Source organism: Telopea speciosissima, chromosome 5, assembly GCF_018873765.1.
Source record: "Telopea speciosissima isolate NSW1024214 ecotype Mountain lineage chromosome 5, Tspe_v1, whole genome shotgun sequence".
Lineage (NCBI taxonomy): Eukaryota > Viridiplantae > Streptophyta > Magnoliopsida > Proteales > Proteaceae > Telopea > Telopea speciosissima.
In genome coordinates, this window is record NC_057920.1 from 20,611,806 (window position 1) to 20,636,636 (window position 24,831).

Genomic DNA, 24,831 nt, shown 5'->3' on the forward strand with positions numbered 1-24,831 from the left:
CTTGATGGTCTTAACATGTGCATGAGACGTTTGGATTTCTCTCTCTCTACAAAATTGTAGCCTCTGCCAAACCTACTATGTGACAAAAAAAAGTGGGCCGTCCATAGATATCTCCTATGGAGAGGCCCATCCATAAAATCTGCTAAACATAAGGAAAATTTTTTCCTCGGCCGTTAGTGTAAAAAAAGTATACAAATATACGGTCATAAATGCTTCGGCCCTATGCTAGGAATTGTTCAGGGTATGATGGTTTGTGTCACGTGTTGAATTCTAAAGGTAGAACTGTTAGGAACCGTCAAATTAGAGAATTGGAAAGGATAATAATTCCTTGAACCCCTTGGTTTTCCCTTAATCATAATTGTTTAATTCTCGAAATTATTCGTGAATTATTTAGTTGAATTGAATAATACTCTTATTCGGGTATACAATTTTTTCCCAAATATCTAAAAAAATCATCGATTTTTCAAACGAATTATTAGTAATTCAGCTTTATTTAATAACCTTTAAAAAATAATAAATTGATACAAGTTAAAAAATATTTAAAATTGATATATATATATATAAAAGTTAAATATTTTAACTTAGGAAAATCTTCCATCTTCCACTTTTAGAGATGTTGGTTGGGTACTCATACCTCACCCAAGTTCAATTGGTCATTTATAACGGTTGTCCCTCTTTTATTGTTTCATGTCTATCTAATGTGGGATTAAAATTAGGGTAAATTATAAAACACCCCTTGAAAATGAAACAAATCTTAAGTTACCCCTCTTATTTGAAAATACTCGAAACACTCCCAATATTAGAGCCCTACATTACAAATTAGTCCCTATCGTTAGTTTTACATTATTAAGTGTTAACTGATGAAGTCAACAAGTTAAATATTTTTAAATTCCTAAACTACCCTTGACTAGTGTAAAATAACTTTTTCACCCGTAGATCTAAAACCCCAAAATCTATCCTCTTCCTCATGACCTGCAAGGCTGCAACTCAATCTCCACCAATCCAGTCAAGCCATGCATCGGAGAAGAAGATCCAAGAATTGACGATACTCTATTTTTCTGGGCAGAATTGATATCCCTTTGCCGAATGAAGCAAGTTATAGCGACCAAAGAGGGGGATTTAGGGTATATATTTCATACCATAAAATGAAAGAAAAAATAAATGATGGAATGAAGTTGCAGTAACGATGGAATGAAGCTGCAACAACGGATTTTCCCCAGCCACTTGTCGATCTCAAGGCTTGAAATATGAAGACCAGTAGTAGGGAATACAAACCCCACAAACGTTCAATGATATAGAGAGAACTAATATAAACCGCCGCCCAAAAACTGCAAATCTGAAGTAAATAAACCCAGAATTTGATGATTTTGCAATAAGATAAGATTTGGGGTTCAGATGGACACCAAACTAGGATCGAGTACCCTTCAAGAAAGGGGTAATAATCCCCTAAAATTGAGATAGGTCTTCTGGTTAGATAATAAGCGATAGAGGATATCGACCTGGAAAAAAAAATCCTTGAAAACAGAGTACCGCAGACCTTGTTTGGAAATTTCTAATAGTACATAATCAGGTGCTCAGACCAGCTTCAAATTTGGATCGAGTAGCCTTACCAAGCAGATGAATAAATCCCTGAAAGATAGAAAGAGATCTACTGATTGGATTGAAATTGTTAGCAGAACCGTGGGTCAGAAAGAGAGTATGAGAGAATGAGAGAATGAAATTGCTTAATTTCATTGATAGATAAGCCCCTCGATTTATAATAGAGAAAAATATTACAAAGGGATATAAATAGACAAAAATACCCCTAACTAGTTGACTCAATAAGAGTAGCAATCTAATCATAATAGCTTAACAACTAAGTAAACTCAAAAGGACAAGAAAACCTCCACGGTATTCGAGATTACATATTCCAACACTCCCCCTCAAGATGGATTATACAAATAAGTAAAGAAAGAAGATCCAACTTAAACTAATAAGAAAAAAAACTCCAATATTTTAACACTCCCCCTCAAGTTGGCACATATAAGGCACTAATGCCCAAGTTGAACAAAATGGAAAGAAACTAAGTTGCAGCAGAGTCCAACTTGACAGATGAATAGAGCTCCTAAATAAACCTTCAAGAACTTGAAATACTTGATCTTCAAAAAACTGGGCAGACTTGATCAGCAAAGTTTTCACCAATCTTCAATAGCGGTCCAGTGATGAATCTCAGATTGTCATAGTGACATAAAATCTTGAAATGAAAGACTAGGATAGCAAACAGCGAAATAAACTGAATCAGGCAGTGGAAACAACTGAATCAACCCAACTGTAAATCCTCATATAGGTAGGCAACAAATCCTCCAATAGGCAGGCAACAACCAAATATCTTCAATACTTTAATACTTCAATCTTCCCCTTACGGCAAGTTCAACTCAATAACTAAAGGTGCCCAATGGCAATGATGGTGGAAAAAACTGATCTTCTATGTTTTGCCACAAAAGTTCATGTAAGTTCTGCTTCTGCAATGCCTGCAAATGTATTGTACATAATCTCCCCTTCACGTGTAGTAGTACACGTAGACATAACGGAGATGATGTAAGAGATAATGACAAAAGATGTAATTTTTCAGAATTTTCTAAAGGTGCTATGGGTAATTAAAAAGGAAGGAATGGTAAAATTATAATTTTTCAAAAATTTCCAAAGGTGTTATGGGTAAATACCAATGGTATGGGATATGGACGGAATTATAATTATTGAAAGGGGACGGAGTTGGAAAAAAAGATGGCATGGCTATAATTTGGTTGAAATCCACTTTTAAACACAATCCAAGCCAAAAGGCAAACTGATAATAAACCAAAATTACCAAGGGTCAATTAGGTAGTCATAGGGGAATGGCAGAATTGCAATTAAATTGAAATCTAATTATAAACCCAACTAGGCAAAAGGGTAAACTGGGAAAAGAATGTAAAAAATGGATAAAAGAGAATAAGAGATAAAGAGAAGGGTATTATTGGAAATCACAAAATAAGGTTTTAGTAAACCAACTTACGAAGGTTGTCTTCAACCTTTACCTCTCAACAAAATACCTATTGGGCTTCAAATTACAGATAACATTATTATTGCACTTGAGATATTCCATAATCTCAATCATAAAAAAGAAAAAAAAAAAAGAAAAAAAAAAGGAGTTTTATTGCCATTAAACTTGATATGGCCAAGGCTTATGATCGATTGGAGTGGGGCCTCATTTGTGCAGTGTTTGATTTTCTAGGATTTGGAATTGAATGGGGTAACCTAATTCATTCACTTATTTCTTCCCCCTTCTTTACCATTAAGCTGGATGGCAGTCCATTTGATACCTTTGAGGCTTCCAGGGGCATTAGACAAGAATGCCCTCTTAGTCCTTATCTATTTATTTCCTCAAATGAAAGTCTTATCGTAGCTCTTGATAGCGTATAGAGACTTGAGTCTTTTTCGTGGTATTAAAGTGGCTAGGTTTGCTCTAGAAATTTCTCACCTCCTCTTTGCGAATGATACCTTCATTTTCTACAAAGCAACTGTGGATGATATTTTTACCTATAACTAGCACTTTGAAGCCAGCTGAAAAATGGATGTGCGTGTCACGCGCGTAACGACTTTCTCTGATAGGCATAAATTGTTAAAGCTTCCATAAAGTCCAGACTAAGCAATAAAGTACCTCGTATTTTACCCTCTGCCTCTGGTTGTCTGGCATACCTTCTACAGCTTGGCCCGTAGCAGTACCTTGACCAACTCTAGGTCCAATAGAAGCAAGCCCTACGGCCAATCCACCAGCAATAACTGAAGCGATAGAAATCAGTGGGTTCATGGTAAACTAGTCGCACCAAAATAAGGAAATGGTTAATGATACAATCAACCAATGAATTATGATATTCTTAGATATTTCTGGACATAAAATCAATCTGAGTAAGAGTGGCCTTTATTTTAGTAAGAACGTATCAATTTCTGACAATAGATCCTTAAGTACCTTGATTGGAATAAAAGCAATCTCCAAATAATCAATCTATCTTGATACTAATCTTTTCCATTCTCGTTCAAAGGTAAAAGATTTGGGTTTTGTTTTTAAAAGAATGAAGAATAGACTTTCTACTTGGAAATCTAATAAACTTTTATTTGGAGGGCGTAAAGTTCTCATCCAATTTGTCTTGGCATCAATTCTAGCTTATCTCATGTCATGCTTTTTATTTCCTCTCAAAATATGCAAGGATATTGATTCTATTTGCCTCAATTTCTGGAATGGAAACGGGGTTAGGTAAAAAGGCATGTTTTATTGCATGGGATAAGATTTGCTCCCCTACTTCTTGGTGGGGGGGGGGGGGGGGGGAGGGGGTTAGGCATTCGCAAGGCTAAAACCATAATAAAGCCCTTATCCTCAAATTAGGATGGAAATTACTTACTAATGACAATGCTCTTTGGGCTAATGTGCTTAAAGCTAGATATTTACTTCATCACTTTATTTTTCGATCCCAAGCTTATTGCAAAAAGAGGATCATGGTCCTGGAATTAATAGTATAGCTCAAATCCTTTCCATCTTCAAATCTTTAGTTTTCTGCACTATAGAAAATGGAAGGAACTCCTATTTTTGGACGGACCCTTGGGTTCCATCTATTTCTTGGGTTTTGTATCACCCCCTCTGGAATGGTTGTGACACTTAGGAGCTAATTAGTAAGTTTATGATTGGTGACTAATGGAATTTACCATCCCTTTCTTATTCTCTTCCTTTTATCTACGTGGATTCGATTATTAATGTGACAATATCTAATGATGTTGACAGATGGAGGTGCTCATTAACTAAAGATGGTAGATTCTCTATGAGACTAGCTATTGATATTTTGCTTTCATCTAAATGTCCTTCTAAAGCCTCTAGGAGTTCAGTTTGGTGGCATTTCCTTTGGAAACTTTCATTACATCCAAACTTTAAAATATTTTTTTGGTGTGTCTTACATGCAGGAATCCCAGGCAAAGCAACAATTTTGAAATGGATATAGATCGATCCCCATTGTGTAATTTATGGATCTTGTGTTGAATCCATTTGACATCTTTTCTTATCGTGTGACTGGTCTATGCGTATTTGGGTTGCAAGTCCTTTGAGGTTGAAAATAGAGTATCTTTCTTACTCATTGTTGGAACAACTTTGCATCTCCACCCTTTCCAATAGACAAGTTGACAAACCATCTGTTAAACGGTTCTTTTCAGTTTTTATTATTACATGTTATTTTATTTGGCAACTTAGGAACAAGATGGTTCACGAACTAGTTCAGGGGTCCTGAGTAACACTAGATGGTTGAAGGACCTTAGTATTCAACCCCCTCATTCCCTTTTTATTCTTAGTGATGTACTTAATCAGGATATGCTTGGATGTTCTCCTTACCCTATTAATGACTCTATGCCTGTATTACACTATCCTATTTTGATCTGTGCAGAATTTTCTAATTCAGTCTTAAACAGATATGGTTGGACATAACATTTTGTTAGAAGGACAATTTATTTTGGTCGCTGCAGGATTTTTGGACACAGGTCAATATTTGAAACCTGAGATTCTCAGCATCGACAGAGGTCATGTTCATGCCACCCGTCTGAACTACAAAATAGAAGAATTCTGGTGCAACAACAAGGAGCTCCTAAATCTCCTCCCTACTCCAACAAAGGCTTCTTGGCCTTGGCATCTCATCTCATACCTTTTGAGATCACGAATAAACTCTTTAGAATCTCCATCTCTCTTATTCAAGACTACCATTCTAACCTTTACTACAAAAGTGATTTAGTATGCCTTGGAGAAAGGGTAAAATTTTGTATTACAGGGAAACAATGTAGACATGTCCTCAGTTATTATCTAATTTAATGGGAGAATGTTCTTTGTGCCGCAGAAGTGTAGGTGCGCACCAGGCACATGGGCAGCACTGTGCAAGAGGACAGAGTGGTCATTGCACCCACCCCCATGTGCATGGGTGCAGTCTACGCTATAGCACAGAGAACAGCGGCCCCTAATTTATTTATCTTTTATTATCAAAAAGTCATAAGCAATGAAGCTTGGCAGTTTTCCATGGTGACCCATCAAATTGTGCCAAGAGGGTGATGTGGTAAAGATATCTAGAGAATCCTTCGGATTGGCTATTCACCAAATTTCGTACTCCAGTCATGTGTGTACCCATTCTCAATTATTTGGATGTACCTTCTTGATGGTCTTAACATGTGCATGAGACGTTTGGATCTCTCTCTCTACAAAGTGCTGCCTCTGCCAAACCTACTATGTGACCAAAAAAAAAAAAAAATGGGCCGTCCATAGATACCCTATGGAGAGGCCCATCCATAAAATCTGCTAAAAATAAGGAAAAAGATTTTTTCGCCCGTTGGTGTAAAAAACGTGTACAAATATAGGGTCATAAATTCTTTGGCCCCTATGCTAGGAATTGTCTAGGGTATGATTGTTTATGCCATGTGTTGCATTCTAAAGGTAGAACTGCCAGATTAGAGAATCGGAGAGAATAATAATTCCTTGAAACCCTCGGTTCATGTTTAATTTCTAAAATAATTTGTGAATTATTTAGCTGAACTGAATAATACTCTTATTCGGCATGTATACGAATTTTTTCCAAATATCTAAAAAAATCACCGATTTTTCAAACGAATTATTAGTAATTCAGCTTTATTTAATAACTTTTAAAAAATAATAAATTGATACAAATAAAAAAATATTTAAAATTGAAAAAATAATATATATATATTTTAATTAAATATTTTAACTCAAGAAAATCTTCCACTTTTAGAGATGTTGGTTGGGTACTCATACCTCACCCAAGTCCAAGTTCAATTGAAAGTCGGTGACCACCATTATTTATAACGGTTGTCTCTCTTTTATTGTTTCATGTCTATCCAATGTGAGATTAAAACTAGGGTAAATTACAAAATGGAACAAATCTTAAGTCATTCCACTTATTTGAAAACACTCAGAACACTCCTAGTATTAGAGCCCTACATGATAAATTAATTTTTACCGTTAGTTTTACACTATTAACTGATGAAGTCAACAAGTTAAATATTTTTAAATTCTTAAACTATCAATTGTATTTTTTCCCTTGGATCTGAAACCCCAAAATCTATCCCCTTCCTCACATGACCTGCCAGGCTGCAGCCTAATCTCCGCCAGTGCAGTCAAGCCATGCATCGGAGAAGAAGATCCAAGAATTGACGATACTCTGTTTTTCTGAGTAGAATTGAGATCCTTTTGCCGAAAACAAAGCAAGTTCTGGCAACCAAAGAGGGGGATTTAGGGTATATATATCAGACCATAAAATGAAAGAAAAAAAACGATGGAATAAAGCTGCAACAACGGATTTTCCCCAGCCACTTGTCGATCTCAAGGCTGGAAATATGAAGACCAGTAGTAGAGAATACAAACCCCACAAACGTTCAGAGATATTGAGAGAACTGATATAAAACGCAGCTCAAAAACTGTAAATTTGAAGTAAATAAACCCAGAATTTGGTGATTTTGCAATAAAATTAGAACTGGGGTTCAGAAGGACACCAAACTAGGATCGAGTGGCCTTCAAGAAAGGGGTAATAAGCCCCTAAAAACTGAGATAGATCTTCTGGTCAAATCATAAACGATAGAGGATATCGATCTGGAAAAAAAAATCCTTGAAAATAGAGTATAGCAGACCTTGTCTGGAGATTTCTAATAATACATAATCAGGTGCTTAGACCAGCTTCAAATCTGGATCGAGTAGCCTTACCAAGTAGATGAATAAGTCCCTGAAAGATAGAAAGAGATCTGCTGGCTGGATTGAAATTAATTTCAAAAATCGATGCTGCTAGAATATAGTTTCAGAACTTGAAAACGCCAGCCATAAAAAAGGCACAATAGATGTAAGAGCATAGGGTGTGGATGGAAGTTAGGTAGCAGTGCTACAACACTCGAGCAAGAACTTCTTAGACTTTCAAAATCAGTGTTCATCAAAGCATCAAGAGCTGCAAAAGGGCCAAACCAAAGAACAAATCAAAACCCATCAAGGTTGTTTACATCTCAAACCCTATAAAGCTAAAGACCACTACCTCTGAGTTCAAGGCTAAGGTGCAAGAGCTCACCGGCAGATAGTCTTGTATGCGGCGGTAACGGCAGCGATACTGGAAGGTTCTCGATCGACGGTGGCTTCAAAGGGTTTGGGTATCTGAAATCATTTTCTACAAAAACGTTAGATACCTCAATGTTTTTTTTTTTATTTTTGATAAAAATATACCTCAATGTGATTGTTTATCTTATTTTGATTGAGGTTAAAATTGTCTTTTCAATTTTTGGTTTAATTTAAGTTAACATCGTTACTGTAGAGGGGGCAGATGAATATTTTCCAATAAGAGGGGATGACTTGAGATTCATTTCATTCTCAGGGATGTTTCATAATTTACCCTTAAAACTAACATGACCACTCTTATATATAGAGGTTGTCTCCTTTCTATTTTTTCATGTTTATCTAATGTGGGAGTCCTTCTATGTTGTAAATTATTTATCCTCTTTTCGAGTAATGATTACCCTAATGGAATTAGTTCTCTGTTTGGAGTGTAAAAAGGGACAAATATGTCTCTTTTCATATGGGAAAGAGAGAGATAGACTCATGGGAGTACTGGCATGCCACACTCTCGATTTCTCCTAAAAGAGTAATTAAATAGCATTGTTTTGATAATCTAATTATAATATGTTTTTTCTTTTGAAAAAATAATGCTACCCCCATTGCCTTCCACACCCTCTCACATAGGACAGTGAAATGATCATCCCATCGCTCCTCTTGGAGACCCGTGCACGTGCTATTTGCCCATGCATTGAAGGAGGAGCCATGGAGCTAGACATCAAACCTCTTCTTTTTTTTTTTGCTTTTTAGATCTTTCAGTAAAGTCCATCGAACCCTTTGCTACCAAATCTTTTTTTGATAAGAGTTTGTTCACAATTCAAAACAAGTTTTACATGAAACTCGATTTAATTTATAGAGAAAAGTTCTTTAGAACGGAGTGTACCGTTCTCATTCAGACACATAGGGAATTAGAATGAGCATTTCACCCTCATGAAAGGAGAAAATTCCAATCCCATGATATCGACATGTGCATTCTCATTGACCCCACGCACACGCACACATAAACGCAAACGCACACACAAAAGCAAACGCAAACGCAGAGACCACACTCCCCCCAAAGAAAACGCGGACCCGTAAGCGATATGATCATCTAAATCTCTTGTACTATGCCAAGAATTGTTGGCATGAAAGTGACAAGAGATGTGCTCTCATCATAAAATTTTTTATTGGAGAATTTGAATTAGTCAGAATTATTCACCCTTTAAAAATGATTCCCAAATCCCAATTCCGAATTTACTAACTATGCCCTTGACCGGCTGAACCTTAAGGATGCCACTTGCGACTGCCACGGCCAGGGGTTTCAACTTTCAGTTTCAGCTTGTTGCAAGTTGCGACATTTGTTCTGCTGAGAGAGACGACGTTAAAGAAAGAAAACCATGGAAGGTTCCTTCTGCGGACAGCAAAACCATGGATCTTCGTTCTCTATCTTGGAATGCTGTAAGCCTCAGTTCGTTGCCTTATCTTTTAAGAGGAAAAAAGCAAAATATAGAAAGAAAAGAAAAAAAGCTTTTTATATATTCATAGGTGGTATCGCAATCCACAACATCTATCCTCTTTCTCAAAACCGCCTTCTGAAGAAAAAAGATATCTTTCATTGACTTCGATTCCTGTAGATTTTTGGGTTTTTTTTTTCTTCTATAAGTTACTGTATCAATCTTTTGAGTTTGTAGATAGATTAGTATCTCAGTAAATAACCGCCTTTCCTTCTTCATTTCGTGTCTATCTACATCAATTTCGAATGGGTCATGCTTTGATTTCTCATTCTAGCTAAAATTTCCGGCAAGCTTATTAATGCTCACCGTTCGGCTGAATCTTTAGTCCCCACAATTCATTGAATTTGTAGAGCCACTTCAAAATTTAAAAGCCCAACTGGGTTTCCTGACTTTGCTACATAGAGAGCTCCGCCTTATTCTTTTTCCTTTCTGAAGCTTTTGGATTTTGTGAAACGATAACATACCATGTGTATTGTTTTGTTTGTTTGGCAATCTCATCCACACTATGAATTCCTTCTCTTGCTCAATAGAGATGAGTATCACAACAGGTAAAGCGGCTTTTTTTTTTCTTTAATTTTAATTTTGCTTGTTATTTTGTTTAATTCGTGTACATGATGTCTCTGTGTCTGTTTGTTGGTCATTGAAGGCCTACAAAGCCGGTGTCATGGTGGGAAGATACTGAAATATTAGGTGGAAGGGATGAGATTGCAGGGGGTACATGGTTGGCTTGTACAAGAGAAGGAAGGTTGGCCTTCCTGACTAATGTTTTGGAACTTCACCCCCACCCGGAGGCTAAGAGCCGAGGGGACCTAACTGTGCGTTTCTTGCAGGTAATTTTGATGATCTATCAATACCCTCCCCCCTCTCTATGTATGTTTATATGTTTCTTAATTTTCTTTTGGTACCACCAATTATGTACATTTAACAACTAATTTTCTCTTTCATGTAATCATCAATCGGTTTTTATGTGCTTCCATTACTTTTATAACTCCCCTTTGATTTGGTTTCTCTTTACATTGCTCTGTTTCTCTTTATTTCCTCTATGCTTGATATTTGTTGTTTGGTATTTGCTCAGCCTCTAGGAGTGGATAATTGATAATTTGCTTATCCCTGTTTGTTATTTTCATGTTATATTTACCTGTAATCCCACCCCCACCCCCCAAACCGCACCATTTATTTTCTTTAGCTGTTGGAACTTGGTTTCATCAATGTTATCTGAACTGGACCAGAGGCCAGACCATTAGGGCCCAGAAGACAATTCTCTGGCCTTCAAATTGTCTATCCAAATTGCTGCTTTTAAAAATGATCCGGTCATCCATTTGTGCAGGCTTGGAGTGACTGAAATTGCCTATCCAAATCTATAAGGCTTGGCTGTCGATGATCTGAATTTTGAACAGCCTAATCACCATGTCACTTTTTGAATCAGAGTAGAAAAGGGTTTGTCCAGGCTGTGATCGATGGTACGAACATTCCAACTGCCCATCTTATTACTCTGAAAAGAACTGATCCAAAGGATGGAACACTGACATGGCAATCAATTTAATTCTTGAAGAATGTAGGAAAACATGACAAGTTCGGAGACTGGAAACATCTGTTCTCTAGTCCTATAGTCTGTTATGTTTCTCTTGCCTAGAATCATCGCTGAACCTAGTGGGCTTCCCCCCCCCCCCCCCCCCCCTCCCCTCAAAAAAAATAGTCACCTCGACTGTCTCACTTAATAAATGCTACAGAAGTTCACACAATAACCCCCATTGTGCCATCCTTCCTTTTCCACTCAGCCTTTCCTCCCCCTCTTAAGTTATGGAGTCAAGGGTGGTTTAGATTTGGTAGCCTATGGCAGGTTTTGTTTGGAGTCAGGATTTGTCTGCTCTGATCCATCAGGTTGCTACACCCTAAGAATTATTTTTGAACGAGACTGTCATAGCCTTCTCAAATGTAGTAGGCAAGTTTTTATAATTATCTTGAAATTAAAAAAGAGTGTCCCAGTGCACGAGGCTCCCGCTACTGCAGGGTCTGGGAGGGGCAAATGTATGCAGCCTTACCCCCTGCTTTGCAGGAGAGACTGTTTCCAAGTCCTTCACTACCTCTTCCCTTCTCGGTTATCTTTGTGTAGCAGTGTAGCTTGATGCTACATCATTATGGCTTTACTGGACCTCATCATACTCCACCAAGCCTCAAGATGGATGAGGTGGGATGGATTGGGATCTGTATGGCCTTTGTCCTTCATAATATAATTAGTTGTGGACTTTATTTTTGCAATTCATGATTGCTTGGGCTGGTTTTGGATTTGAGAGTTTGGATGGGGTTGGCAAAGGGTGCAGAAAAATTTGCTCTATTGCCAATTTTATTAATGCTGGAGCTACTGTCCTGATGAAGAAAATGATGATCTTTATAAAGGGCAACCTATCTCAAACTTATGGCTCTCCACTCCCAAGCATAGTTGTCACGGCGTCACGCGATCCAAGTCGGTGGGGGTGTCCGCGATATATCGACATGTCGCCGCCATGGCGTTGCCATGGCGAGCATGTCGACCATGTTTTATTTTTATTTTCTCTATTTTTAATGTGTTAATAGATGTATACTCAAGCCATGTTTTATTTTTCTCTATTGTTTCTCAAGTTTTAGAAGAAAATTCAGAAATCAAGAAGAAATCAAGAGGGAAAGAAGAAATCGAAAGAAATCGAAGAGGGCAGAAGCAGAAGAAGAAATCGAAGAGGAAGAAGCGAAGAAGAAATCAAGAAGAAATCGAAAGAAATTGAAGAGGGAAAGAAGAAATCGAAGAGGAAGAAGAAATCAAGCAGAAGAAGAAATCGAAGAGGAAGAGAGTCGAAGAAGAAATCAAAGAGGGTCGCCATGGCGTAGGTCGCCATGCAGCCCTCTCCTGAGACGCCATGGCGACCCATGACAACTATGGGAAAGGCTAAATTACACTTAGACAGTTAGACCCTTAGACTTTTCTGACAACTTGGATACCTCCGCTGCTTCTTCATAAGATTTCACATACCTCCCTTGTTCTGTTAGAACTGAGACGTTGTTAATTAATGTGCAATTTGATAAAAGTGATGTGTACTCAATTTTTAGCCCCTTGAATTTGTAATGATGATAATAGCCTTGTCAATTTTTAACTAAGAAAAATTCAGAAGTGCCAGTACAGTGTGCTTCAATGTGAACCTATTTCTGTGGAGAAGATTTGGTGTCCTCTTGATTTGATTTATTTGCACAGTAGAGGACATCTTTTTTCATTGGTAAATGTTTACAAGCTCCCATAAACTGATCTAAGCTTGTTGAGGGTAATTTTTGGTTTTTGAAATTTTTATATTAGCATGTGTGGATATTATTAACATAACTAAGGATTCTACCTGCAATGTGTCAGAAAACTATTAAGTGAGATCAAGAGCATTTAAGAAAGGTCAGGGGAGGTATCTGTAGCTGGCAGAATCCTTGGGGGTCTACAAGTAATTTAACCCCCCCCCCCCCTCAAACAAAGAGAAAAAATCCCCACGGTCTACAGTCCAAGCTGTCCAACAGTGAGGTCCTGGACTCTCTGGGAACACAAAATTTTACTGTTACTCATCATTGAATAGAGTTGCTACTGTCAGCTTGCAGTTCTCTTGGTTTTGTGGTGTGTGACAACTGTGGAATTTTGCTTTCTTGGCTATTTACCTGGCCAGCCTTCTTTTCTAGAATTGTGCAATTTTTATGTATGTTTTTCTTTCAATGATTTCTTGGTATGGTGTCCTCATTGTTTGCAGAGCAGGAAAAGTCCAATGGAGTTTGCAAAAGAAGTGGTAAAGGAAGCAGATCAGTATAATGGATTCAACCTGGTTTTAGCAGATCTTTCTTCCAAAACCATGGTTTGTGTTTCTAACAGACCAAAAGGGCAGCCTGCTTCCATTGAAGTGGTTTCTCCAGGTATTCATGTGCTTTCAAATGCAAGGCTAGACTCCCCCTGGCACAAGGTAAAGATAATATTTAGTTCTGCTTACTTTCATGGAAAATTAGGATAAGATATCTCTTATCGAAGTTCTATACAAGCTCCATTTGTTTTGATGGAAATATGGGCTGTTATGTTCTTTTTCAATTTTATAGTTTGTTTCATCGACTTATGCCAAAAAGTTGTTGAGTAGGAGAATTAAAATATTTTCCCTATTTCATTTTACTTTCAGACATTTTATGTTGAAACAAATGGACCTCAGTTGTAAATTGATGCATAAATATTCTTTCTCCTCTTCTCTGAATTGAGAAAGAGAAGATGAATATACATAAATGGAGGAATGGCTGATAGAGTTTAGATCCCCCTAACAAGTATGTTTCAGAATGCCTCTAAAACCAGGATATGTTTCAGAAAACCTCTAAAACCAGGATATCAGACAAGGATTTAGCAGTTCAGATTTCAAGGAAACTCAATAGAATGAAATCCGAAACTCAGATGTGAACAAAACTGTGAATAGATGTTAACCGCAAGTACGAGAATAACATGGTCAGATTTAAAGTACGGACAGTGTTTGAATTCTGCAAGAAACCTTTAAAGAGGAAAACAAATTCAGTAAAGAAATACCTTAATAAAATCAGATCAGATGTGCTCTAAATTCTAGTTGCAAGTAGGATTAATAAAACCTACAATATATCAAAAGTAGAAGCTCATCCAACGGTTGGATTCTGAATTCTGAGAGAGTTTCAAGCAAACAAGGAACTTCAAAACAGAATCTCAAAAACAGCTGGAAAAAAACTAAATAACTTCACAACCAATTATCAGATTCTCAAGAACTGGTCCAGTGCTCTAAGTAATGAACATAACATAATATCAGAAAATCAAGAATATCCAATGGTTAGATTACTCAATACTGAAGAATCCTAGTAGCCATAGGACACCACAAGCTAACAATCGATTGCAGAATCTAACATTGAATCAATGGAAAAGAAGAAGCAAAGAGAAGAGAAGATTAGAGATTACAAAATAAAAGAAATAAGGTCAGGGATATCAATCTTGTATGCCAAGCTCAATAGGTCCAAAACTCATACGAAAACTCAAATATTATTTTATCAAACATCTCCAATTGAGTGGGGGAGTGTATACATATATTTAACATTTTAAATTTTCTAACTGACTCATAAAAGGACTCCTAATCACTCTCTTATGCTGACTTAAAGTAAATAGACTTAAAACAAAACTCTTAAAGGATATTAAGTATCCTAATCTAACTCGAACACTTAACTTCTAATCCCATGCACCAACATTACCCCACTTTATGGGCTTATAAATAAAACCCATTAGAATAAATAAATAAAAAACTCAAAAATGACAAGCCCAAGTCCCATAAAATACAACCATGGGCCAAAATAAAGCATTCTGAGGCCCAATTGGCCCGATTGGACACCTTTAACTGCATCAATTCCCATGGTGTTAAACAAAGCTCATCCTCGAGTTTTATAATGTGGAAGAATCAACACCACTCGATCAGAATCCACGATCGTCAACTTTGATAGTACGATGATCCAACGCATCCCACGATCAAAATCGGCAACAGTCAGCTTTTTGGCATCCAAGATTTGTGGAGGAAAGAATTCAACAATTTTGATCTCTTCAAGTTGTGTTTCCTCAATTGGAATCTTCTTTTGATCTTTGATTAGATCATCGACCAATTTATCCTCGATTCTGATAATTGGCTCCACTTGAGAGTCTTCATTGTCAAAGGCTTCCTTGATCAACTTGCCTGCAACTTGTGGTTGCAAAACTTCGAGTATAACTTTAATTTTTTGTTTGAATTCTTCAGAGGCTTGTCTTTGATACTCTATTTTGGGCACACATACTTTCTTGGAGTGAAAGTAATAGATCATAAATATAAGTATCAACCTCCATGCTGAAAAGCTTCTTCAAGTTCGACTCTAATACCAATTGATGGGGTTTAGATCCACCTAACAAGTTGGTTTCAGAAAACCTCTTAAACCGGGATCGCAGACAAGGAGTTAAATTCCAGTTTTCAAGGAAACTCGATAGAATGAAATCAGAAACTTAGATGTGAATAAAACTGTGAATAGATAGATGTTAACCACAAGTACTAGAATAACATACGAAAAGATCAAATTAATCTGATGGTCAGATTTAAAGTACCGACAATGTTTCAATTCTGCAGGAAACCTATAAACAGGAACAACAATTAAAAATATACTTTAATAATACCAGATCAGATGTGCTCTAAATTCTGATTGCAAGTAGGGTTAATAATAGATACACAACATCAAAAGTAAAATCTCATCCAACGGTTGGATTCTGAAATCTGAGAGAGTTTTAATCAAACAAGGAACCTCAAAACAGAATCTCAGAAACAGCAATGGAGAAAATTAAATAACTTCACAACTAATGATCAAATTATCATTGAGAACTGGACGAGTGCTCTAAGGCTCTCTTTGGCATAGTTTATATTTATATTTATGAACTATTTATGAATAACCAATTATGATAATGGGTTATGGGCTATAAACAATAATCGTTTGGTTACTACTAGACTTAATAGATTATATAATGAAAAATATGTTTGGTATGCTTAAGTGAAAAATATATTATAAGCGCAAGAGATTGCTATCTGGGCCTCTAGAACCTACACACGCACGCTAGGCAATGGGAGCGCACGTGCAAGCTTCGCCTTGGGCAGAATTTCTGCCTTTCCATGGGGTAGTGCGGTACTTTCACGCGCTTCTGTGTCTAGGCGTAGGAACCACATGGGCCACACGACCAGGTAGCGTTTTTTTCTCCATATTATTATTATATTATTCATATATATATATATATATATATTAAAAAAGCCTTCCTTTTATATTATATAATACAATATTATTATATATAGTATATATATTATATTTTATATTAAGATACTATATTATATAGTAGATATTATATAATATAAATGTTGATGTTCAACTGTGGGGGAGCGTGGCCCCTACGCGCACGTGGGGGCCAATGATAGCATGCGAATTGGCATCATGGGGATGGCATTTCCGCTTTTCATGGGGGTATGACGGTCATTTTGCCCCCCTCTTTGTGTCTGGGTGTGGGTGGTACACTCCCCCACAAAGAACTTTTCCCCATTATATAAAATGATATATGTTAAGAGAGAGGGTGGGGACGGGGTGGGGGTGGGGGTTGGGGAGAGAGGCAAAAGAGAGGTTTATTCTAATTTTTGTTAATTTTACCATTTTACCCCCACTTAAGCAGTAATTATGCACATGTTCTTTAATGGTACCCGCATAAATAAACATTAACAGTTTATGGTGATAGATCATACACAACTCTCTAGCTGTTTGTGAATTTATGCTTCTATCGATTTATTTTAATGAGAAATAGAGGTTATAAATCATACCAAACACATCTATTTATGTTTATGTGTCATATAAACATAAATTTAAACTATACCAAAGAGAGCCTAAGTAATGAACAGAACACAATATCAGAAAATCAAGTTGATCCAATGGTTAGATCAGTCAATGCTGAAGAATCCTAGTAGCCATAGGACACCATAATCTAACAATCCATTGCAGAAACTAACATTGTAATCAATGGAGAAGAAGCAAAGAGAAGAAAAGAGTAGAGAACACAAGATAAGAGAATAATAAGGTCAGGGATATATATCCCGTATGCTAAGCTCAACAGCTCCAAAACTCATAAGAAAACTCAATATTATTTTATCAAGACATCTTGAATTGAGTGGAGGTGTATACATATATATAACTTTTGAATTTTCTAAACTGACTCATAAAAGGACTCCCAATCACTCTCTTATGCTGACTTGAAATGTTAAATAGTCTCCTAATCTAACTCAAACACTTAAGTTAGCTACTAATCCCATGCACTAACTTTATGGGCTTAAAAAAAACTCAAAAATAAGAAGCACAAGGCCCATAGAATAAAACCATGGGCAAAAATAAAGTATTTTGAGGCCCAATTGCTCGATCGGACACCATTAACAGCATGAGATACCAATTAATGGGGTTTAGATCCACCTAACAAGTAGGTTCCAGAAAACCTCTAAAACCAAGATCCCAGATAAGGACTGACAGATCAGATTTCAAGAAAACTTGATAGAATGAAATCAGAAACTCAGATGTGAACAAAACTGTGAATAGATGTTAAACACAAGTACGAGAATGACATACTGAAAGTTCAAATTAATTTAATGGTCAAATTTAAAGTACTGACAGTGCCTCTAGTGCTATGATACTAATGTTGAGGTAATCAGTATGTTCTACTAGTGGTTGATGTTAGCAGTTTGTTTTACTAGTGGTTGATGTGGGAGCATCCTTGACTGATCATCCATCTCAATCAAGAGTATCAGCACCCAATCCCTATGTGCATTTGTCCATGCATGAGATATCTGTTGGAAGTGTGTCCATCAAACCCGGATTTTATCTAATGCTTAAATTAATTTATTATGCGTGATTATTGATGGGCTACGGTTGTCCTTAGATTTTCACCTAAAACCATTCTTGACTAGGGATAGAATTGGACATCCTATTCATATGAGTGTCACACTATGTATTCTTCGGAGTGGGGAGATTCCAAGATACAAGTGTGAGTGTACATATGGTGTGTGCATTGAACAGGATCACATGAGAGTCTTGCATGTGTTATTGCCAGTTGGTGAGGAACGAGATTCTCATTAGTAAAATTCGATTGGTTCCTTGACCTGAGAGGTCCTTGTCGTTGTGATTACATATCATAGGTTTTGGCGCACCAATGGTTGATACCTCCCTGACTATATATCGGTGTATTGGATTCATGGCGTTTGATCGTGAACAAGAGAACACTCAACAAGGAATCCACTACCCTACTGGGGAATATCAAAGAGAGAGAATGTTTGTGTATACTTGGACAAAATCTAGATCCGGTAACGATTTTGTGAAGTGTTTTAAAAACTATAATTATTTATGAATATTATTATTTTCTTAAATGTTTTTTGAAAAATGTTTTCATCCAATCACTAACACAAAATCTTTGTACTAGCATGTTCGTTGGAGTGACTACTATGCAATTATCTACTACATTGGGGAGTTAATGGTATCAATTAATTTAATTTATTTATTTATATCTTAATAATATCATTAATTAAATTAATGAATATTATTAGATATTTGGATTAGGTAAGATACCCGATGGGATCCTAACACTTCCCTCTTTGTAGCAAATACGGTTAACTTGTCATTGAAGGGATTAACTAATTAAGTTAGTATGAGATTAAGAATTCCAATGACACAAATAAGATAGGCAACCTAAACTAATAAAAAGGGGAAAAGGGGGGGAGAGAAGGCCACGATTTGGCCTTTCCTCTCTCCCCTCCTCTTTGGTTGGTGATTAGGGTTTTGTAAATACCCTAGAAGAGAGATAGTGTCATTGTGAGTTCCCGACGAAGGTGTTCCTTGGATTGCTCGAGTGTGGAAGAGCTAAGATAGTGTGGAGGAACTACATTTGCAGTTCAAAGGTAGCCCATTTCCTCCCCATTAATTTCTATATGGTAAATCTTGCATGCAAGAGGAGAACGATACGATCCTCCGCTGCGCCGGGCATTCCCGCCAACAATATCATCCTGCCTGAGTTGATCAAGTCCCTGTAATCTTCCTGGTTTTTCATGGCTCTGGCTGTTTTGTTGAGCAGGGAATGGTGGACCAACATCATTGTCCACACAAGGAGCTGAGATCAGTTAACCGCATAGAAGTGGATGCTGTTTTGGTATTTGTATAGAATGAAAAGTTTTTTCGTCAGTTTGGAGTCATCCTAGAAGTTCAAGAGTAAGGTGAAGTAGATAAAGGAGGCATCACTGGAATCTGATCATTACTGTTATTTCTGAGTCGTAATAATGGAATAAGATCAGAGAGTGCTTTTCTTATACTACATATTGTGGCTGATATTTTTCTTGGTTGTTTCCTGCAACTGGTGTTGATTGATTGAAGAGGGTTAAACTGGAAATTCTTCTCCTTGGGTCAATTAGTGAGATACAAGTTCTACTTGTTTGCCAGATTTGACTCGAGCCCAAAGTGTTGAACTAAGAGGTGTTAAAGGTGGGAGAGTGGTTGATATGATTTGTGGGGATAGTTCTTTTGAGACTGAAGAAGTTGGTTTTTGGTGGTTAGTTATTGTTCAAGGTGCTTTTAGGTCTGTTAATGAGCTGAATAGCTGGATTCATCCTTGGCTGTCCTTGTATGAGCCAGGCCTGGGAATTTTTCTGAGAATTAAGCTCATTTTGCTAAATAAGAAGCCCAAGCAGTCACTAAACTCTTTATGTAATTTTTTATAGAACATATGCCATATGTATTTTCTAATATAATATGTTTTATAATTGAAAGAAGTGTTAATATATGTTTAGCTGTTCTTAGTTTGTGTTGAACTTTGTGGAGTTTGGGCCTGAATCAACCCAAAATAGTTGTTGGACTTCATTGAACCGAGCCAATCAAATTCTTAATGAGAAAGCTTGACGTCAGTAACCTAGTTCTGTAGTGAGGATTCTGAGCCCTTGGTTCAGCTCACCTAAGCTCATTTATAGCCCATTTTAAGGGTTGGATTGGGTTGCCAGAGTTGTTGGGTTCGGTGGTTTTTGGTTTTAGTCATCTGCGCTGTGCTAGTTTCTCTGCCTCTGGCGCTTTGGCTTCTCCTTCTTTGTGCATCTCTAGTATACTTCGAGTTTTTGTTTCCATTTGAACAACTAGCTCAAAAAAAAAAAATGGTGTTTCTAAGAAAATATAATACATTGATCATATTGTCAAAAATCTTCCCATCAAGCGGATTTTGTGTATATGGCCATTAGTTAGGATCCATCCAACTGTAGTTCCTGATACTTCAAAATCTAAACCTAGATGAATTAATGGCCCCAGACCTGCATGTTGACTGCCAACCTCATCAATAAATAAGTCTTATTAACTGATGAGGTAGGGTAAGTTATTTACACATGAATGGTTGCTTCTATTGTATAAAGATATGAAATATTTCTGTTTGTGCCAGTTGCCTGAAATTTACAGACCTCCTTCATGCAAATTAATCTTGTTCTAAAAATATTCTCAATCCATTATTTTCCAGGCTGAGCGTTTGAGTGAGAATTTCAAGCAACTAATTGGAAAAAATGGCAAAGGAGAAGTTCCTGTAAAACAGATGGTTGAAGAATTGATGACAGATACAGTTAAAGCAGATGAAAGCAGGTTACCTCACATTTGTTCTACCGAATGGGAATTAAAGTTGAGTTCTGTATTTGTGAAAGTAGACACTCCACTGGTAAAGCCTCCAATCAGTTACCAACTTTATGTTTAACATTATTTTCTAGCTATGTACTTGTACCTTAACATTGTTTGATAAACAGGGGTGTTATGGCACTAGAAGCACTGCTGCATTGTCTCTGACAGCAAATGGAGAAGTAAGCTTTTACGAAAAGTATCTTGAGAATGAAGCCTGGAAGGAGCACACCATCAATTTTCAAATAAAGAACCCAGAGAACTAGATAGAGAGGTGGTGCTGCCCCAGTCTCAATCCAGATTACAACGCGCCTGAGAAGTTGTAAACAGTACATTCTCTTTGAATAATGAAATAAAGATGTCAACCACGCTGACAGTCATCGTTGTCAGCCTTCCTGTATTATTTTTCGAAGTGTTTTTTTTTTATATAGAATTTTTTTTCGAAGTGTTAAACATCTAATATTATCTATGATATAGTGAATGATCTTAAATCTATCCATGTTCCAGCTTTTGTTCTTGCTTAGCTTCCTAGTAGCTATAAACAAAGTTGTTGGGACCTTATTATGATCTTCAATATATAGTGAAGCTTCCACCAACAAGAACAGACAAGTATCAGTGAATGCAAGCAGGTTAGGGGCAAACAATTACAAAATGGATTCCAAATTAGTTGAACCCATTAGTCAAAAGTTAAATTTGGAATGTATGGTCAAGCAGAGAATGGCAAATTATCCTTGCTGCCTCTACAATGACCTTGCTTCAAGCTGGGTTTACAGGATAAACAATCACCCCATGATAATGAAGCTGAGGCTTGCTTACCAATGGCCTTATTTTGTTAGACAAGAAGTGGATGAGCGGATGCTAGAGCAAGGTGTGTGTTTGATACTCATTAAGGTTTTGTGGGGGAAAGAATTATCCAAAAAAGGGGAGGAAAAATGTTATAAAAGCTACTTTTGGGTTATAAAACTTGAGTTATTCTTATGATATGAAAATGGGAAATGTTTTTGTTCGTTTTAATAGATGAAAATTCATTTAATGAAAGTTTTTCGTCATCTAGGGTGAAGAGAGAATCTTTTCATCCAAGGTAATTTGTTGATGTGAATGGACTTATGAAACTTTGGGTCTCAATGTCTGAAATAACCTTCCTCAATCAAATCAAAGGGTCGAGTCCCATGGCTGAAGAGATTCTCTGTTTACCATGGATGAAGAAAAACTCGATTCAATCCAATGATAGATCTAGATTTTTTGTCAACTTATTCCAACAAAAAAACTATTGATTCATATAATTCTTTTTCTTTCTTTGGGACTTGCAAAATTCTGCATTCTTAAGGTTCCATTTGTTTGGATGTAAAGTAGTTTGATTTTTTTTTTTTTTGGTTGGGAGTGGGGGGGATGTCTATCACTTCCCTTAATTTTTTGCTTTCTTCTGCAAGAAATAGGAGTTCAATGTTGATTTGAGGCTAAAAGGTATACTTTTTATGCAAAAAAAATACTCTCTGTAGTCGAAACCCACAAACCAGAAGCTTTCAATTGAAACTTGTTGAAATATACAAGTTTCGATTGAGTATTTGTCTTTTATAGTAGTGGTCCAACCAGGTCTCAGTCTAAATACTGATTTCGATCGAAACCAATTACATTTTGGTAGTGACCCATTGTTTCATATTGGAAAACCACAAAACTGAGATATAGAAACATGGTTTGATCCCATATCTTCTCAAATGTAAAGATCTGCATAGTTGAGGTGTTTGTAGTCCCATTTGGACCAAGACATTTGCTTAAGGTGCATATTCAGTTCAACACTTCTCATTAGTAGGCACATTTTATTTGTCTAATCCAGAGAGTCATTTTAATAAAATATTTTAAATCTAAAACTAATGACGTATGTTTTCCAAATGGGAGATTGTAAGGTTTCCTTTTCTAGTGGTTTAACATAATCCTTCTTTTGGTTTTAAAAATTGGGTTAGTGAACTGTTAACTACTGATGGGTAAGTCTGTTAAGTCCGATACTAGGAAGTGATCCCATATTGGGTTATTGGGCTTTATTTGACACACTTTCATTTGCATAAATACTTTTGCACGTGCGGATTTGATTCTAATATCCTTTAATGGAAAATGAGATCTTTTATTTTCTTGCAGGGTTGGTCCTTCTCCTTGTTCTTTATATGGTCACCATTAGCCCATTAAATGCATGATGAAGAAACCCTAAAGGTTTAAAGAAAGAATATAGACAAAACTAACAATCGTTACAAACAAGGGAGTATTCTTGCAAGCAACCTTCTCCGATCATGAATCCAAAATATATTTGAAACACCTTTCGTTTATATTGATTGCATGCTTGTATATACTCTCCATGTTGCATTAGATATATATTTTATATCATGATCTAGTTGGGAGAATATCATGTATGCGAGCCATGTCTAATAAAGAGTTCAATATCTCAACTTCCTAAAGGGAACTTTGCAAAATATCAAAATAAAGGGAACTTTGCAAGTGGGAAACAAAGAGAAAGGGACTCTTAATATTATTGGCGAAGACGAAATTAATGGAAGACCCCTTCCTTTCCAGCTTTCCCCTTCCCATTAACTCCCTCTCTCTTTCCTCCCCTTACCTTTTATTCTCTTGTCTCTTATTCTCTGTCTCTTTCTCTGTCTCTTTTCATGTGAATCCTCTGTGTTGCACACCTCATCTAATCGTTTAAGATACCAAGGCATTAAGGCTTTCTTTTTTCTAATCTCATTTTACTCCCCCGGTCCCCACCTCCCCTTTATCTCCTTTTCCCTTCTTCGCCTTTCACTCTTGGTCCCCCCCCACCTTTTGTGGTTTTTATCTCTAGTCCCCATCTCCCCCAATCGAAACCCCATCTATTTCTACTCTTTTCGGTGCAGTTACGGCGCATTTTAATCGCTCGAATAACTACAAAAATCCAGTCAGGCCGTCACCAAGACGACCTCAGTGGAGTCCCATTACTCTCCCTTGGCTCAGGCAGAAATCTGATCACCACCATTTGTTCGGATCAAACAATGTTTTCTCTTCATCCGATGGCCGAGAACCAGCATCAGGTTTTGGCGGTCTTCAAGATCGTCGCTTAAATGCTGGGTCCTCATCTTCCACCCACCAAAAGACTGCTTCTAAATCCCTCCAACGGGGTAAAAGTTACTTTCTTTCTATCCCTACTTCTGAACCATCTTTGGACGCCGATGATGACATTTTCTTGCTGGTCCTACCACTTTTTGGTATGGTTCTTAGATGAGCTGACCATCCAATTTTTACTCTTAAAATCATCTGGCCACCTTGTGGTAGTCGTTGAGAGTTAAACAGATTCATGTTTGTAATGGAGGTTTTTTCTCTGTAGAATTTTTCTCTTTTGAAGAAATGAATTTTATTTTTTTGGAATCCCCTTGGTGGTTCTCGGAAAATTTTCTTCACCTTTTTCTGGGGTCTCATTTTCAACCTCATTGTGACTCCTCTGAGTTCAGGAAAATTCCAGTTTGAATCCAACTTCTTAATGTGCATGAAGTTTGTTTTAATGAACAATCAGTTTCATTGGCGGTTACTCCTCTTGGGAAACCACTTGCTACATTTTTTAATTGGGAACACTAGGGCTTACCCCCCTGGACTGTTAGAGTAAAAGTGCTTTTTAATCCCCAACAACCTCTTTGTGCCTTGACCAAGCTAGAAATGGGTGTCGATAATGAAGTGGTGATTTTCTTGAGATTTGAATGTTTCTTTGCTTGCGGTTTAATTTCTCATCGCACTGCTGCTTGTCTATATCGTGATAAACCATTACAAGGAGTGGATTTCTACTTGACACTTCCCTTATTTGTTGGCATCCATTCTGGGGCTATGAATTGCTCTAATAATGTTGTTATATGCTGAAAAAGTAAGTTCTGCTAAAAGGAGTAATGAGGGAGATGGAGTTACTACCAAGGTTGACATTGATTTTTTTCAATCTCCACAAGATTTGTAATTTTGAACAACACTAGCCTC

General features: G+C 36.9%; 1 protein-coding gene across 2 annotated transcripts; it reads left to right on the top strand.

Annotated features, from left to right (window-relative positions):
• Positions 1-9,828: 9,828 nt before the first annotated feature.
• LOC122662298 (transport and Golgi organization 2 homolog) lies at positions 9,829-21,248 on the top strand. 2 transcript variants are annotated; one of them, XM_043857888.1, is made up of 6 exons: positions 9,829-10,184; positions 10,283-10,466; positions 13,389-13,595; positions 20,699-20,890; positions 20,976-21,114; positions 21,178-21,248. In XM_043857888.1, exons 1-5 carry the CDS (start codon positions 10,102-10,104, stop codon positions 21,111-21,113), a joined length of 804 nt encoding a protein of 267 aa, XP_043713823.1. In that variant the 5' UTR covers positions 9,829-10,101; the 3' UTR covers position 21,114; positions 21,178-21,248. The 2 variants fall into 2 exon arrangements, with proteins under 2 accessions (XP_043713823.1, XP_043713822.1); XM_043857887.1 differs by having other exon boundaries at positions 9,830-10,184; positions 20,976-21,248.
• Positions 21,249-24,831: the final 3,583 nt, after the last annotated feature.

What these genes read in the sequence shown, in the direction of transcription:
- LOC122662298 (XM_043857888.1), top strand. Translation starts at nt 10,102, where the DNA reads ATGTGTATTGTTTTGTTTGTTTGGCAATCTCATCCACACTATGAATTC. An exon ending in AGAGATGAGTATCACAACAG is followed by an intron (nt 10,185 to 10,282) that starts GTAAAGCGGCTT and finishes TGGTCATTGAAG; the next exon opens with GCCTACAAAGCCGGTGTCAT. An exon ending in TAACTGTGCGTTTCTTGCAG is followed by an intron (nt 10,467 to 13,388) that starts GTAATTTTGATG and finishes CATTGTTTGCAG; the next exon opens with AGCAGGAAAAGTCCAATGGA.